Source organism: Carcharhinus amblyrhynchos, chromosome 1 (assembly GCF_965287045.1).
Source record: "Carcharhinus amblyrhynchos chromosome 1, sCarAmb.v2.hapA, whole genome shotgun sequence".
Taxonomy (NCBI): domain Eukaryota; kingdom Metazoa; phylum Chordata; class Chondrichthyes; order Carcharhiniformes; family Carcharhinidae; genus Carcharhinus; species Carcharhinus amblyrhynchos.
The window spans coordinates 114,361,077-114,378,574 of record NC_137324.1 but is presented as its reverse complement, the minus strand read 5'-3'; the positions used below and the strand labels follow the sequence as shown (position 1 = coordinate 114,378,574).

General features: G+C 40.6%; 1 protein-coding gene across 1 annotated transcript in view; it reads left to right on the top strand.

The window, feature by feature from the left end:
• mrpl1 (mitochondrial ribosomal protein L1) overlaps nt 1-17,498 on the top strand; it is a 37,442-nt gene continuing 19,944 nt past the window's right edge. Inside the window, exons 1-6 of the mRNA XM_080191305.1 lie at nt 1-72; nt 6,284-6,389; nt 9,954-10,221; nt 11,209-11,292; nt 11,827-11,898; nt 15,486-15,597. Of these exons, the coding sequence (XP_080047431.1) occupies nt 51-72; nt 6,284-6,389; nt 9,954-10,221; nt 11,209-11,292; nt 11,827-11,898; nt 15,486-15,597 (664 nt within the window). The 5' untranslated portion in view covers nt 1-50. The remainder of the gene's footprint in view (nt 73-6,283; nt 6,390-9,953; nt 10,222-11,208; nt 11,293-11,826; nt 11,899-15,485; nt 15,598-17,498) is intronic.

The window sequence follows — 17,498 nt, the reverse complement described above, 5'->3', positions numbered from 1 at the left end:
CGCAGAGCGGGGGATCCGGTGAATGAACGGAACACTCGGGAACCAGCAGCATGGCAACGGTGGCGGCTCGAGGTCAGTTAGTGACGTCACTTGCTCCTTTGTTCGCTTTTTGTGACATCAATGAACAATCCCAATACCCACGGGGGTGGGGGGCGGCGGTTCGGCTTTCTGGGGAGGGGGAGGAAATGAGAATGTAGGTGTCACCTGTGGAGGGGGTGCAGAGGAGATTCATTAGGATCAGAAAATCCCTACAGTGTAGAAGGAGCCCATTCGGCCAATCGTCTGCACCCCCAACTGTCCCATTTACACTCTGGGTCCTAGCTCCATAACCCCATGCGTTTACCTTCCCACCCACCCCCCCCCCCAAGCCACTGATACTAAGAGACAATTTAGCACGGCCAATCCACCTAACCAGCACATCTTTCCAACTGTGGGAGGAAACTGGAGCACCTGGAGGAAACCCATGCAGACATGGGGAGAATGTGCAAACTGCACACAGACAGTGACCTGAGGCTGGAATTGAACCTGGGTCGCTGGTGCTGTGAGGCAGCAATGCTGATTCTATGAGGAGTGGTAGAAAGTGTTATTATTTCTGGGGGGAGGAAAGGGAACAATTGTGTTATCATTTTGGGGGAGGAAGGAAGAGAGTGTGAGTGTTATCATCACAGGGGGGAGGAGAGAGTGAGTGTGTTATCATCCCAAGGCAGAGGAGAGAATGAGTGTGTTATCATCCTGGGGGAAGATAGAGAGTTCAGATGTAATCATCTTGCAGGAGGGAAGGGAGAGAGAGAGAAAGAATGTGGGTGTGTGTGTGTGTGTTTGTTTTATCATCCCACGGGAGAAGAGAGAGTGAGTGTGTTATCATCCCAGGGCAGTGGAGAGAGTGAGTGCGTTATCATACCAGAGCAGTGGAGAGAGTGAGTGCATTATCATCCCAAGGCAGAGGAGAGAGTAAGTGTATTATCATCCTGGAGGAAGATAGGGAGAGAGTTCAGATGTTATCATCCTGCAGGAGGGAAGGGAGAGACAAAGAGTATGTGTGTTATCATCCCCACAGGAGGGAAAGGGGAGGGAGAGAGAGAGTGTGTGTGTGTGTGTGTGTGTGTTATCGTAGGGGAGGGAAGGCAGAGTATTAGCGGTATCATCCCAGTGGAGAGAGGGAGAATGTGTTATCAACCCAAGGGAGGAGAGGGTGATAGTGTGTTATCAACCCAATGGTCAGGGGCAGTGAGTGTGTCATCAATACCTGGGGGAAAAAATGTAGTATAATGGAAAGGGCATGACAAGATTAATTGGATAGTTCCTTCAAAGAGCTGCCAAAGTTGCAGTTGGTTGAATGGTCTCCATGTGCTGCCAAATTCTGTGAAACTAATCACTAGGAGATCCCCAGACTTAAACTTTCCTAACTTCATCTTGGATATGTAAGAGTAATGTTACTGGACTTGCAATTCAGAGATTATCAATCCACCTTGTGGACAAGTCGCCAGGACCGGATGGAATGCATCCGAGGGTTCTAAAAGAAATGGCGGAGGTGATAGTGGATGCCTTGGTGGTTATTTTCCAGACGTCGCTGGATTCCGGGGAAGTGCCGGAAGATTGGAAAGCGGCTAATGTTACGCCGTTGTTTAAGAAGGGTGCCAGGCAAAAGGCAGGGAATTATAGGCCGGTTAGTTTAATGTCTGTTGTAGGTAAAATGTTAGAATCCGTCATCAAGGAGGAAATAGCGAGGCATCTTGAGGGGAATTGCTTGATAGAGCAGACGCAGCACGGTTTCGTTAAGGGGAAGTCGTGTCTGACAAATTTACTGGAGTTCTATGAGGATGTGTCTAGGGCGGTGGATAGAGGACAGCCGGTGGATGTGGTCTTTCTTGATTTTGAGAAGGCGTTTGACAAAGTACCTCATAAGAGGTTATTGCAGAAGGTCAGGGGACATGGAGTTGGGAGTAGGGTGTTAGCGTGGATAGAGGATTGGTTGTCAAATAGGAGGCAGAGAGTGGGGGTCAATGGGTGCTATTCGGATTGGCAGTTCGTGACTAGTGGAGTGCCCCAGGGGTCGGTGCTGGGGCCTCAGCTATTTACCATTTATATAGATGATCTGGAGGAGGGAACCGAGTGTATGGTGTCGAAATTTGCTGATGACATCAAGATTGGTGGAACAGCAAATTGTGCGGAGGGTGTGGAAAGTCTGCAGAAGGATCTAGATAGGCTGGGCGAATGGGCCAGGAACTGGCAAATGGAATTTAATGTTGGCAAGTGCGAGGTGGTCCACTTTGGTAGGAAGAATGGTAGGAAGGATTATTACTTACGTGGCGAAAAACTGCAGCAGGCGACGGTGCAGAGGGACCACGGGGTCCTTGTGCATAAGTCGCAAAAACCCAGCTTGCAGGTGCAGCAGGTGGTCAGGAAGGCGAATGGGATGCTGGCCTTCATAGCGAGGGGGATTGAATATAAAAGTAGGGAGGTCTTGCTGCATCTGTATAGGGCATTGGTGAGGCCGCAGCTGGAGTACTGAGTGCAGTTTTGGTCGCCGCACTTACGCAAGGATATTTTGGCCTTGGAGGGAGTGCAGAGGAGGTTTAATAGGCTGATGCCAGAGTTGAGGGGGTTGAGCTATGAGGAGAGGCTGAATAAACTAGGCTTGTACTCGTTAGAGTTTAGAAGAATGAGGGGAGATCTCATTGAGACGTATAAGATGATGAATGGGATGGATAGGATAGAGGTGGAGAGACTCTTCCCGCTCAGAAAGGACAGTAGGACTAGGGGGCACAGCCTCAAGACAAAGGGGGGGCGGTTTAGAATTGAGTTGAGGAGGAACTTCTTCACTCAAAGGGTGGTGAATCTCTGGAATTCTCTGCCCGTTGAAGTGGTGGAGGCTACCTCGCTAAATATTTTTAAGACGCGGGTTGATGGGTTTTTGATAAGAGAGGGGATTAAGGGTTATGGGGAGAGGGCGGGAATGTGGAACTGAGCCACGACAGATCAGCCATGATCTTATTGAATGGCGGGGCAGGCTCAAAGGGCTAGATGGCCTACTCCTGCTCCTATTTCTTATGTTTTATGTTCAAACTGAACTAACTTCAATAAATCTAGCCATTTGTGAACAGCAACCAGGAAAATGACAATGAAAACTGCCAGCTTACTGTGAAACCCCAATTGATTCACTTTATATTTCAGAGAATGAAAATTTCCATTCCTGCCTGCTCTGAGACCACATATGATTCCAGTATTTGGTTGATTCCTAATGCCCTCTAAAGTCTCATCAGCCACTCAGTTCCTATATGAAGGTCATCTCAAACTGAGCGATAAATGTGGCCTTGTTAATATTAGCCCCATGCCATGAACAAGATCCTTGCTATGTGTCCAACTTTTTCATCTATGGGGGCTTCTATCTGGTTTGGTCTGTGGATGACTGAATTCTTGGCTGATCAAAAAAAGAAAAGAAGCAAATTGACAACTGAAATGAGTTTGGAAATTTTACTTTTTGATTTTAAGTGTTGATTGTTAGGAAATTGGAGTCAACTAAAATACTTTGCATCTAAGAACCCATGAAACACAGACACAATATTTTGGATGTAAGACTTTTATTTGATAGACAGATTTTGCTGTTGTTCATAGGATGGAAGCAGGCCAGTCAGCCCAACTTGTCTATTCTGGTGTTTGTGCACTATCTATGTCTATTCCTACCTTAATCACCAATTCCAACTCTATCTCCATATCCCATGATGTGGAGATGCCATTGTTGGACTATGGTAAACACAGTAAGAAATCTCACAAACCCAGATTAAAGTCCAACAGATTTATTTGGTAGCAAACACCACTAGCTTTCGGAAATGGCTGTTCCTTCAGCTAGTGAGTGGGAGTTTTGTTCACAAACAGGGCATATAAAGACACAAACTCAATTTACAGAATAATGATTGGAATGCGAGTCTTTACAGCCAATCAAGTCTTAAAGGTACAGACAGTATGAGTGGAGAAAGTGTTAAGCGCAGGTTAAAGAGACGTGTATTGTCTCCAGACAGGACAGTTAGTGAGATTTTGCAAGTCCAGGCAAGTCGTGGGGGTTACAGATAGTGTGTGAACCCAGTGATAAGCAAGTTCTGCACACATGAGGACAGCCTCTGCCGGGATCCTGGGTTCATGTCACACTATCTGTAACCCCACGACTTGCCTGATTTGCAAAATCTCACCCAGTTTCCTGTCTGGAGACAATACATATCTCTTTAACCTGTGCTTAACGTTCTCTCCTCTCACATTGTCTGTACCTTTAAGACTTGATTAGCTGTAAAGATTTGTATTCCAATCGTTTTGTAAATTGAGTTTATGTCCTTATATGCCCTGTTTGTGAACAGAACTCCCACTAATGTGATGAAGGTGCAGCATTCTGAAAGCTAATGGCGTTCGCTACCAGATAAACCTGTTGGACTTTAACCTGGTGTTGTGAGACTTCTTACTGTGTCCACATCCCACTACAGGTGAATTGGTTTAGCTCAGTTGGCTGGACAGCTGGTTCATGATGCAGAAGGACACGAACAGTGAGGGTTCAATTCCCATATCAGCTGAGGTTGTTCGTGAAGGCCTGTCCTCTTAACCATTCTCCTCAACTGAGGTGTGGCAATCCGCAGGTTCAATCACCACCAGTCAGCTCTCATCCACAAAGTAGAGAGCAGCCTAGAGTACAGAGTAGAGAGGGACCCGGGTTCGATTCCCAGCTTGGGTCATTGTCTGTGTAGAGTTTGCACATTCTCCCCGTGCCTGCATGGGTTTCCTCTGGGTGTTCCAGTTTCCTCCCACAGTCCAAAGATATGCAGGTTAGGCAGATTGGCCGTGATAACTTGCCACTTAGAGTCAGGGGGACTACCTAGTGTAAATATACAGGGTTATGAGGATAGGCATGGGTGAGATTGTGGTGTTGCAAACTTCATGGGCTCCTTCTGCACTCTATGATTCTATGAATAGAAACATATAATTACATACCTTTGACGTAATCACAACTCCGAAGGCACTTCACAGGAGTATTATTCAACAACACTGAGCTACTTCAAAAAATATTAAGACAAAGTGGTAGGTTTTAAGCAATGTTTTACAAGAGGAAAGCAAACTGGAAAGGTTCAGGAAGGGCTTCCAGAGCTTAGGACCTGAGCAACTAAAGCCACAATCATTGACAATGAAACACATAAAATCAGGAATGCACAAGAGACCAAAATTAGTGCAGTGCAGATATCTCAAAGGTTGAGAGGCTGGAAGAGAAAACAGAGATAGGGAGGGATGAGGCCATGGAGGGATTTGAGAACAAGGATGAGAATTTAAAATTATTGCTGAATCAGGAACCAATGTCCATCAGATCAGTAAGCACAGGGGGTAATGGGGGAACAGGATGTTAACTCCTTATATACCATTACTATTTGTTCAGCCGCTCCTTTGGCAGCAGGTTTGACTCATAGAATGCCTACAGTACAGGAGATCATGGCCCATCAAGTCTGCACTGACTCTCTGACAGAGCATCTTACCCAGACTCGTCCCCGCCCTATCCCCGTAACCCCATATATTTGCCCCGCTAATCCCCCTGACGTGCATATCTTGGGACACTAAGAGGCAATTTAGCATGGCCAATCCACCTAATCTGCACTGTGATAGGAAACCCACGGAGACACGGGTAAACATATAAACTCCCCACAGATGGTCACTAAAGACTGGAATCAAACCTGGGTCCCTGGCACTGAGAGACTTCAGTGCTGACAATTGTGCCACTGTGCTGCCCATATGGAATTGCCTTGTGTAAAGAAATTCTTTTTAAATTATTTGTTAATGGCTGTCTTTTTTTAATACCTCGGTTCTGGACTTGTTCTCCATTGCTCACATGTGAAAACAGCTTCACTAAAGCCACATTATTCAAACTGTATATTTTTACACAGTTCTACCAATGCTGTAGTTGGACAGTTTGGTCACTAAGCTTGAGTTAATCAGAATGCGTGACACAAGGCACAATTTTTTTTGTGGCGTTAAATAGATACATTTGCTTCAAAGTGTATTTCTCAAACAATGTATTTTTACACAGTGATAATTGCCAGGTGTGAACTTTGGACAAAGGCTGGTATATCTTAGAAAAATTATTTTATTTCCAGCAAATTAGAAATTATTTTGCTTTCAAGACTTTATTTAAATATGAATGAACAAATATAAAATGTTTTTTCTATTTTTGTTCACTTTATCACCTAAAGAATCTTCAATGTATGAGTGCTAAACATAATATTTTAGACGATTTTCATTTTTTTTTATATTTTAGTGTTTGCTGGATGCCATAAGCACATATTAATGGGACGTCAAAACATTACTGGATTGTCCATTATATTGAAGAAACACCTTCCGCTCAGGCAATTTGCTGCTGTGAAGTATGATTTCTTAAACTTTATTTGATTTTGTGTAGGATAAATATGAATTATTATTTTTTAATGTATGTACTATAAATTACTATTCTACATGAGAGTTTTATTAATTTTTTTAAAAATGGTACAGGAGCAGACATGAGAGGATATACATGCACAAATCATTGAAGATGGCAGGGCAGGTTGAGCAAGTGGTTAAAATAGAACATAGACTACAAAAGACAAAGTCATTATGGGAAATCTCTCTAAAACACTGCTTCCACCTCAGTTGAAGTATTTTGTCCGATTCTGGGTATCACACTTCAGAAAGGATGTGAAGGCTTTCGAGCGGGTGCAGAAAAGAGGGTGAGGAAGGTCAATTATATGGATACATTTAGTTTAAACATGGTACCAACTAGATTCTAAAAGAGGGAAAAGATTTCTGTTTAGATCATGGATGGGCAGCCGAGATCTGTTGCCTGCAATTTCTGCACCATGTTGGAACTTCAGGATACTTCACATGTAGGGAAGCACCTCCAGCTGCTTAAGTTTGAGCTCAGGACTTCTGAGCTTGAGCAGCACTGGAGTCACTCTGGAGCATCAGATGGGCTGAAGGTTTCCTGTATTGGATATTCCAGGAGATGGTCACCCTTCACACAATGGAAGTTCAGCATAGTCAATGGGTGGCCAGGAAGTGCAGATTTCTTGGGATATGTGTCACTCTCAAACTAGTACTTATCCCTGGAGACTACTCAGAGTGATGCAAGGGTATAAATGGTTGAAGGGCAGCAGCAGTCTGTAAAAATGCAGTTATTAAAAGATATTCCATAATTGAGATGTTAGCTGTTTCTGTAACCATCACCATGAGTTCCTCATGGAATGCTGCCTCCCTGGTGTCAAGGGAAAGGATATCACAAAGAGGTTGCAGAATATTCTGCAGCAGAAGGGAATGTCAGCTCAAATGATGTAGAGAGGGCAGACATTGAGGTCCTAAGGTTATACTTTAAGGATCTAAAAGGAAATTAAAAAATAGGACCTCAAAGGTAGTAATCTGTGGACTATCACCAGTGCCATGCATCAGTAAGGTCAGATTCTTGGGACATTGGAACTAGTTTTAGAGCAAAAAGCACTGATTCAAAATAAGTTGCACCTCAGTAGGACTGGGAGCATTGCCTTTGCAGTAAGGTTCACTCATGTGGTTGGGGAGAATATAAACTAAACTGGCAGGGGAAGAGCACTAGCAGATAGAAATCAAAAAGAGGAATAAATTACTTAAGAGATTAAGCATATTGAATAGTACTGGAGAAGAAAGTAATAAATATATTACATAGGACCAGACTAAGAAGGTATCTGATGGTCAGCATAAGCATGGTGGGCCAAAGGGCCTGTTTCTGTGCTTTATGACTCTATGACTGTGAGGAATATAAAGACAGGTTTATAGTGCATATTTATAACCAGACAAAGTGGTAAATAAGATTGGTGCGCCGCAAGTGAAAACAACTATGTGGGAATATTATGAATTTGCAGTAATGGAAATATGGCTTAAAAATAGTGAGGACTGGGGGGCTTAATCATGGATATAAAGTGTTCTGAAAAGATACAAAAGAGAAAGGGATGTGGGATGGCAGGACAGATTACGGAAATTATTGTAGTGCTGGAAAAGAGGATATCCTTACGGGGGCAAGGATAGAATCCGTTTGGTTAGAGTTGAGAAACATAAAGGGTACGATCACACTCGTAGGGATATTCAATAGGTCTTCACATAGTAAGAGGGAGACAGAGGAAGGATCTGCAAAAAAATCACAAAGCTTTGCAAGATCTCTAGAGTGGTGATATTGGGCTATTTCAATTACCCAAATGTTAGAGGAAAGGGTAAAGAGAAGGAGGAATTTCTGAAATGTGCTCTTGAGACCAGTATGCTCTTGGTGCAGCCAGGATGGGCACATTGCTGCATCTGGTACGAGGGAATGAAGTCAGCCAAGTGTCTGTGGGGAACACTTGGGTAAGAATGATTGACCTATCAGGAGCTTTAGATTAGTAATGGGGAAGAACAAGAAGAAATCTAAAATAGAACATCTAAATTGTAAGATGGACGAGAAGAGAGTAAAATAGAACAAATGTTTGACAAGAAAAGCTGTAGCAGAATGGGATTCTTCATGTAAGAGCTGTTCTGAGTAGAGGCTAGGTATTCTTTATCAACTATTGGGAAGGGGAAAGGAAAACATGAAACAAAAATAGAGGGTCTCTGATGCATGTCAGCTGAATTCTTCAAGCAAGAAGCTGGTTGAATATAATAAGTTGAGAGGGGAAGTGAAAATACGATTGATGAAGAAAAAATATGAAAATAAGAAGGCAGTTAACATAAAAGATAACCCAAAATAATCTTCCGGCATGTGAAATAAACAGATCATTAAGAGGAGGGCTGGGGGTGGGATAGCGTCAAAGAAGATAATATATTTTTAGAGTTGCCGAGCAAGCTAGATTATGTTATGAGTACTTTGCATTTGTGTTTACTCAGGAAGAGGATGCTGATAAAATATTGGCAGAAGGAGAGATGGTAGAGGCAGTGGATGGGATAGAGGTACCTTGTCAGTGCTGGAAGGAATAATTTATCTGGTCTGGAGGACTTGCATCCCAGGTTGCTAAACAAAGCGGGAGGCAAAGATAGCGGAAGGATGTGCCAGAATCTTCAATACAGTGGAGACAAATCTGACACCTTTGCTCAAGGAAGGGTGTAAGAGCATTCTTAGTGACTGCATGCTAGCTAGTTTAGCAAAAGTGGTGGGTAAGATTTTAAAAGCAATAATCAGAGGAAAAAGAGGCACTTGAAGCAGGTCAATTAATTAAGGAGAGCTGGCACGAATTGTACTAGGAAATCATGTTTGACTAACATAGTTGAATTTTTTGATGAGCTAATGGAGAAGCTTGATGAAGGGATTGCAATGAATATTATCTATATGGATTTGAAGAAAGCACTTGACAAAGTCCCACATAAAAGACTGGTTAACAAAATTGAGGCTCATGACATGGAATAGTCCATCAACCTGGTTATGATATTTGATAGTTCCGATGCTTTTGAGATTGGTTATTTCCTGTCATGCTTTGAAGAAATCTATCTCTTAGCCATGTGTAACATTCGTGCCATGAAGTGATGTCCCTAATTAGACACTTTGACAATAATAGGATTTCGAAAGCAGTATCCCTGGACTGAGACTAATGACCTGCACAGTTCTGTCTCATGACAGCAAGAACCAATTAATTCTCTAGTGTCAGAAAAGAATCAGTGGGGCTGGAAGTTCTTTGGTAACATCAGAAAACTCAAAGCAGTTCCAGCCGACTATTTGGACTCTTTATAAACACAAAAAATAAGTCAGGTAATTTGACAAGTCATTCCTCTGAAAAATCATAAACTTCCTATAACTAATGTAATGTTCCCTTTACAATATAATTTTTGATTTGTTTATTCAGGAGTTATGATGACAGATTAACTTGTGGAATTTAAACAAAAAAGAACAAGTTATGTCCAATGCAATATTCTGTATTTGCTACGTGAAACTGTTGAATAGTTTTCCATTTTGTTTTAAATAACAGACCTTCCAAAACAGAACAGAAAGACCCAAAGAAGGAAAACCTGAAGCCTAAAACTGAGAAGAAGACAGATTCAAACAGACATAAACCATATGGTCTGACAGCTTGGGAGCCAGTTGATGATGTCTACCGGATCCAGTATTATCCAAAGAAAGTGCACGATATTGAGACAGCAATTGACATGCTGAAGAAGTTTCAGCAATTAGACTTTACTTACCCCAGGCAACCTGTTTATATTGATCTGAGGCTTGACATGAAACTGGAAAAAAAGGTGCGCTTTATGTTCTTGAGTAGAAGCTCAGTGTTATAGAATTTTAAAGAATCATCCAAATTATCTGTTTTTAAATTAGCTTTTTGATAAGTAATTGAATAAGTTTCTCCAAATGTTTGTGTTTTTCTGTGTGCCACTGTAGATTAAGCCTGCTGCAGTTAGGTATATCTCATTGGAATACTCATGTTCAGAATAAGTTGAGTATCAGTGTCTTCCATTTCCCAGACCATTCTGTTAGGCACAAATATCCTGAAAAGGCTCCTTAAGTTTATATAAGGCGCATTCTCTCAGGTTAGCTGTCTCGAGATCAGTTCCCATGTCAGTTTGAATTTGCAGCCCTGTTTGACTGAATAAATCAAGTCTGTTTGTGCAAGGTCTTCTCTTTTTGATTCTGCTGTTCCTTAGATGATCGCAAGCAGCATGTCAAAAATGCTAAATTTAAAAGAAAAGAATGGAGTGAAATAGATTCCCCCCTTCCTCCCAACTGGTATTTGTTGTATGTGCCCCCTTTGTCAATTGACTAGAGATTTTTTTCATGCTGGAAAATTGAAATTGGTTCAGCCAGAGTGATAGTTTCCTTGCACTTTTGAAAAAATGTACTTTAAAAATAAATAGAATCCTCTCTTTAATGTTCTTTCTCCATTGAAGGCCTCTTCAACCTCTGTTTAAGAGAGTGGGAAGACTAACTGTTGTCATGACTCTGTCAAAGCTACTCATGAGTTAGCTGCAAGAAGAGATAGGAAAGGGTTATGGGGAGTGGCAGGGGGGAGGGGGTGTGTGGAAGGTGTCTTGTTTATTTAAAGTTATTCTTTTTGGTTAAGATGCATTCTTCAGCACCTGTTTACATCATGTGTGTGATATTAGAAACTTTAAGGGTAAAATTTAATGAAGCCAAATGAAAGCACCTCACCACTCCCTTTGTTAAATAACTTGGATACAAACGTAAATTGTATTGGTTTCTGACTTATGCTTTTTCTTGTACCAAAGAAAAAACTGGATCCATTTGTCAGCATTGTACACCTGCCTTATGCTTTAACAACAACTGTTAACAAAGTGCTGGTATTCACAGAGGTGAGTAAAAATTACATATCCACTTATTTTTCCTACTAGCTTCAACAAAACTTTATTATTGAGGAGGGAGCAAATTATTTTCCTGTTTCCTGTAAATTATGTAGAAATATGGGGAGGCTGATAGGCTGCTGCCTGGGACAGGGATGATGAGAGTGTGGACTTTTATACGAGAGGAGGTTTGATCTGCAGAGTCTGGAATAACTATGTTTTGTGAAGGATGGGAGACTGCCAAGCAGTAAACTGGAACGTACCAGCTCTGATTTACTTTGTTATGTCTGTGCAGAGCTTGAGAAATTTGTCATTTTTTGGTTGCCAAAAAAACACTGCAGTTGGTCCCAATCGTTCTGTGAAATATGTATATCTTTAATTGTCATGTTTATTCTACTATTGATTTTTGCCACTTGTGAAGTATAAGATTTATTTCACTTACAAAATAACTTTAAAGGCAGTATCTGCCAAAGTGTCTGAAATTCCCCTCAGTAACAAATTGTTAGTATGCTGCATTTGGTCTCTAAAGTATTATTCTTATTGCAGAGTCCAGAAGAAGCTGCTGTCGCTCAGAAACATGGAGCAGATATTGTGGGTGGAACTGAGCTCATTGAGAAAGTATGTTTTTATGACCAAAATGATTTTAACCATATAATTGAAAATGTCTGTTCCACCAGAAGTGTTCTCTGTGATATTAGCATGTTGAAATGTTAATATGTTTGTTAAATGCTGCAATTTATTTTCAAAATGCAATTTGACAAATGAGCAGAATGGTCATGGATTAAACCTTTTTACAACTTAAAACCCAAGATATGGCCTGTCCAAAGCTGCTGTATCTAGAACTTTCACTGAGTCAGGATCACTGATGCTTCCCTTTGGCCACTAGATTCTCCTGGATCTGCTGCTTTTCTGAGGTCATTGCACGCAGGTCAACATGAGGATTCTGCAGATTTTGTGACACAAATGGCTTCTGTGTAATGGGGAGCTTTTTGCCCAGTATTCATTGCGGTGGAGAAATTGCTCTGTCTCTTGGTTTGAATGCTTGCACAATCCTATCCCATGGATAGAACAGTGTCTTTGTCATTATGGTAAAGAAATCTTTATTTGACAGAAGCTGCTTCTTTCACAAGTCACTGCCTCCTTGTGCTGACCTACATGCACTAACTTCAGCAGATTTCTGAAACAAGGAAAGTGCCTGCAAACAGTGAGAGTGATTGTTGTTTCTTGTCCACATAACCACATCCATAACTTGTTCAGTGGTGGCTAACTGCTCTTCTCCCCATGACTCTGTTTTGGTGATGGTGATGGTGGATCTGTTTCTTTGACGACCTTTGGTTTAGAAGGGGAAGATGGATGGCTGTCCTGGGTGTCTGTGCTGCTCTGTAGAGTGATGGCCAGACCTCTGATGCCCACCTATCACTCAGTCCTCCTGCAACCAGAAGCTTTCAATTTCAATCTGGCTCATACCTGTGACCTGTTGCGTTTTCCTTCTCAGATCACCCTCAATCCATTCTCAAACTTGTCTCTGAAAGCTTCAGTATACCAGCACAGCCATTTCCTTTTTATTTGTCCTGTTATGGCCCTTCTGCTTTAAGTGGAACTGAGAAACCCAATTCATTAATTAAGTTGCACTATGCTCCACATGAGAGTCATTTGAAATGAAATGGGAATTTATGGAAACGAAAGTGCTAAGTGAGCAGAGCCAATACCAGTGGGACAGACAGTGACACTTGGCGATGATGCAATTAATTAGATCCTAATCATAATCTCAACTGCTTCTTCAAGATTACCAGGAAAATGTTTATATTACACTGACCATTTTGAAAATAAGAACAGCTGATACCAGTACCTGAAGGGTATGTAATTTGCAGATTTCGCTACAGTGCAGAAGAGGCTGTTTGGCTCATTGAGCCTGCACTGACTCTGACAGAATATCTTACCCAGGTCATACCCCACCTCGCACAACCTACCCTTATAACCTCCACACATTTCCCATGGCTAATCCATCTAACCTATATATTTTGGGAAACTAAGGGGAAATTTAGCATGGCTGATCCACCTAACCTGCACACCTTTGGAGTGTGGGAGAAATAATGTGGATATGCCGGCATTGGACTGGGGTAAACACAGTAAAATATTTGACAACACCAGGTTTAAGTCCAACCAATTTTTGCAGTTGGACTTAAACCTGGTGTTGTCAGACTTTTTACAGTGTGGGAGAAAACCAGAGCACCGCGAGGAAACGCAGGCACAGGGAGAATGCAAACTCCACACTTGGGTCTCTGGAGCTGTGAGACAGTAGTGCTAATCACTGTGCCACCATGCCACCCACTGTTCCAAAATAATTCTTAACTGGTGAATTTGCCAGATAGATTTGCAACAACAACTTTTCTGTTATATTCAGTCCTGTTGAAAGGCTGCTGCTTCCTTAAGCCCAGAATTGTAAGTTGTTGCAGATGTTAGATCCCTTTAACCAAATGCATCCATTTTTGAAATACAGCATCTGACAAGATCAAATATTTAATGCCAAATGACAAAACAGTTTTGCATTGGGATGAGTGAATGTGAGGGTTAGATTTAAGAAATTTCTAAATTACCCATGAACATCACATAACATTTGATGTTTTTGGAGAAATGTTGAATCACAGTCAGCTTGACTCATATGGTAGTACTCTAGCTTTTGAATCAGAAAATTATTGGTTCTAGCTCCATTCTGGAATTTGAGTACACCATCTAGGCTCACATTTTAGCAGATGGTGTTGCATCATTAAGCATTACATCTTTTGGATGGATGCTAAACCAAGCCCTTTCTGCCTGTTCAAGTAAGTTAAAAAACCTAATGCCGCAATTCATGGAAAAGTAGGCAGTTTTCCTGTCTCTTGCTTAGCATTTGTCCCTCAGCCATCAACATCACCATTGAAACCAGATTCATGATTCCACTAAAACTCGGTTTACAGGTCAGTTATTTTGTTTAATGTTTGGAAACTTTTCAGTGAGCGTCTGCTTTTTTATATATATTACGACAGACAAACATTTTGCACAACCAGGTTTCAAAATGGAACTGAAAAGATTGTAGAATTTAATGTTCTTCATTCTTTGATATAAAATAAATGCAAAAATAATTGTTCAAGGACCTTAAACTAACTGCTTTTCAACAGATAGAATGCAATCTGGGTTATTTCCAATTGCATATATCCACAATAATAATTATATTTACCAAAGAAGTCTAAAAGTGTGATGAAGGAAAATATGTAACACCTTAAAGTGACAGCTTTCTCTCTTTTGAATGAATCTAATTTGCAAAAGGAAACTGAAAATTGGATAAATGCATTTTAATTAAATCCGTGGATATAAGATCATCTGACTTCAAGGATGTAAACTGTTGGTCTAATTTTGTTTCACTGAGCTAAAAGTTTCAGTATCCTTTGTTAGAGTTAAATTCAAAGTCCATCCAATTTAAATATTTAAGATGTTGCCCAAGTACAATTGTCTATAATGTGTTGTTGCTTTTAAATATTAAGTTAGCAAAAGTTGGTGTGAGTAAGCAATTATTAATTTCATGAAGGAATGTTAGTAAATATTCAGTTGGCTATTAATCCACACATAGAAAATGTTTTATTCTTTGCTTTTAAATTATGTTTTTGTATTTTCTTCTACTAAACTTATTTTGGAGATTTCAACACCAAGCTGCAGAACGCATCTCTTAATTTGATCAACCGTCTGTTAGCATTGATTATTCTGAGGTCAGGCACACCTTATCCACTTGCAAAGTATAATCCTTTCCGGAATAATTTGCAGTAACTTCAGCCCCCGAAGAGCACTCCATCCCTCACTAATGTGGATTTTTCCACTTCCTATATCTTAACTTTTGCTACTTAGGGAAATTGTCAGCTAAATTGTCAGCAGTTTCACTTAACATGTGGAACAATACATATTATTTAACAAAAGACCCTTACACCGAACAGAGAGATTGGACTTTCATCAAAAGGGCTAAATTCAAATCCAGTTTCCCTAAGTAAAAGGAAAGCGTTCAACTCATCATGCCATCTAGTCAATCACCTTGCATATGATATTGGAGAACAAACAGAAATTACTATTAATTGTTTAATTAATTTGCATTGAGAAATGGGTATGAGGCTGTTTTAATTCGTGCAACCCACTTGGTTAAGCGTGGAAACCCTATAAACACTTTGTTTCACTTTCAGATCTTGGATGATGAAATTCAAGCAGATTTCTATGTGTCTGTTCCTAACATGATACCAAAACTGGTGCCTCTCAAGAACAAGTTAAGGAAAAAGTTTCCTAAAAGTAAACGGGGTAAGGAAATAATGGCCTTGGATATATACTTGAGTAGTAAAAAGTGAGAAAACATAAACTCTTCAGTGGAATTATAGTATGGAACTTTAGGTTTTTAATCTATCCCGACAGAACATTAGTAATTACTTAATGTTGTTTACTTGATGAGACAAAGGAAGGATTTTGTTACAATTGGGACTTACAGAGTAATTTTAACCTCTAAAATAGATGAAGTGGGTTTGGTTTGGGAGGAAGGTTAAAAGGCTAAAGATTGGAAACAAGAATCTAATTTGCCTTGAAGTTGCCCATCTCCTATCTGTTCTCAGGAGGCAAATTAGTTTTTAAATATTTTAATGAGGTTGTGTGGCTTCATTTTAACAGCGAACCACCTATTAACCACAATAGGTTCAAGAAACACATAAGGTGAAAGAAGGACTTTATGCAGGGATTTGCTGTCTTCATAGCATTACTAATGAATCAGGAGGAACAGCAATGTTTTCTCCAGGCTAATCAACAAGTTACCCAATAAATCAGGTCTGCTCCAACCCTCTGCAGACCCCCAACCGAGCAATCCAACTGCTGTCTGTTTTTGAACTGTAGGATGTCCTGATGCTCATTCTTCAAGGTTAAGTTACTTGGTGGTACAGAACTTAAATATTATTTAAAAAAAAGACATGCTGTCAAATTTTTTTGTCTGGCACTCAGTAGGACAGATGCAAGGATGCTAAATTTCAAAGGGAACAAACATTTACACTGCATGAGAAAAGGAGTGCTGAAAAGGAGTTCTGATTGTTAGAGATGCTGCCATGGCAAATGCAGCAGGAAACTGCGTCTCCCATCTTTTGTTTATTTAAAAAAAAAGACACTTGGACATATTTCTTTAGTTTGCAGAGGACAGATCATTCCATATGAATATATTTAGGTCCCAGGAAGCTTAAGTTAGCTATATTTGCAAGCTCAATTGATTATCTTAAATTGGTTATTAGTGTGATTCTTAGCACACTTGGGATTATACAGTAAATGCTGCCCAATTATTGAATTATGATTAATATTAGACGTTATGAGTTTTGAATGTTCAGATTGGTTTAGTACGGTTACTACACTGCTTATTGCAAGCAGCCATAGGGACATGCTGTTAGATATGATCTGCCAGTCAGGACATATGGCCTACATATCTGACATCAATCGACACTGAAATTCATATAACATTTTACTCATTTGTGTGGTAGATAAAACATTTTTGAACTCGAAGCAGATCCTGTTCATGGAAAACACCATTTTTGGTGTTGTCTCACCTCTAATTTCTTTGTTCGTTCCCTACAACCTTTTCTCTTTTTCAAATTTTTATTCATTTCCTTTCTAAAAGTGAATTTGGATTTTGAATCGACCAATGTTTCTGGTAGGAAATTCCAAGTTTGGACAACTCATCGTGTAAACTTCTTTATTTTGGTGCTGATTTACTTCATCAAAACTTCGCATGATTTTGGATATCTTTATTCTCCTCATGCTTGAATTAAATGAGCCCTTTCTCTTGTGACTCACCAGAATTAAAACCTCCTCATTACAAGTGTCATCTTGAATCTTGGCTGTACCCTCTTTATGTTTTTAATGTAATTCCTAAAGTAAGATTCTTGCTCTTGACACATTGGGCTGAATTTACCATTTTGAAACTATGTGTGGTGGTGGATGGCACCTTTCCCGCTGGCCAGTATGGCGGGATCCTGCTTTGGATTCTATGCTTGAAATCTCATAATTATGCACAGATGAGTTCCCCTTGAATCACCTGTTGGGCCAGCAGCTGATTTGTCTGTCTGTCGTCAGCTGGCGGTTTCGATCCTGGCACCATATTTAAATAGAAGTCCGGTACACTCTGCCCAATCCACCATCTTCATCATACCATGCAGGATGTCAGCAATTCAGAG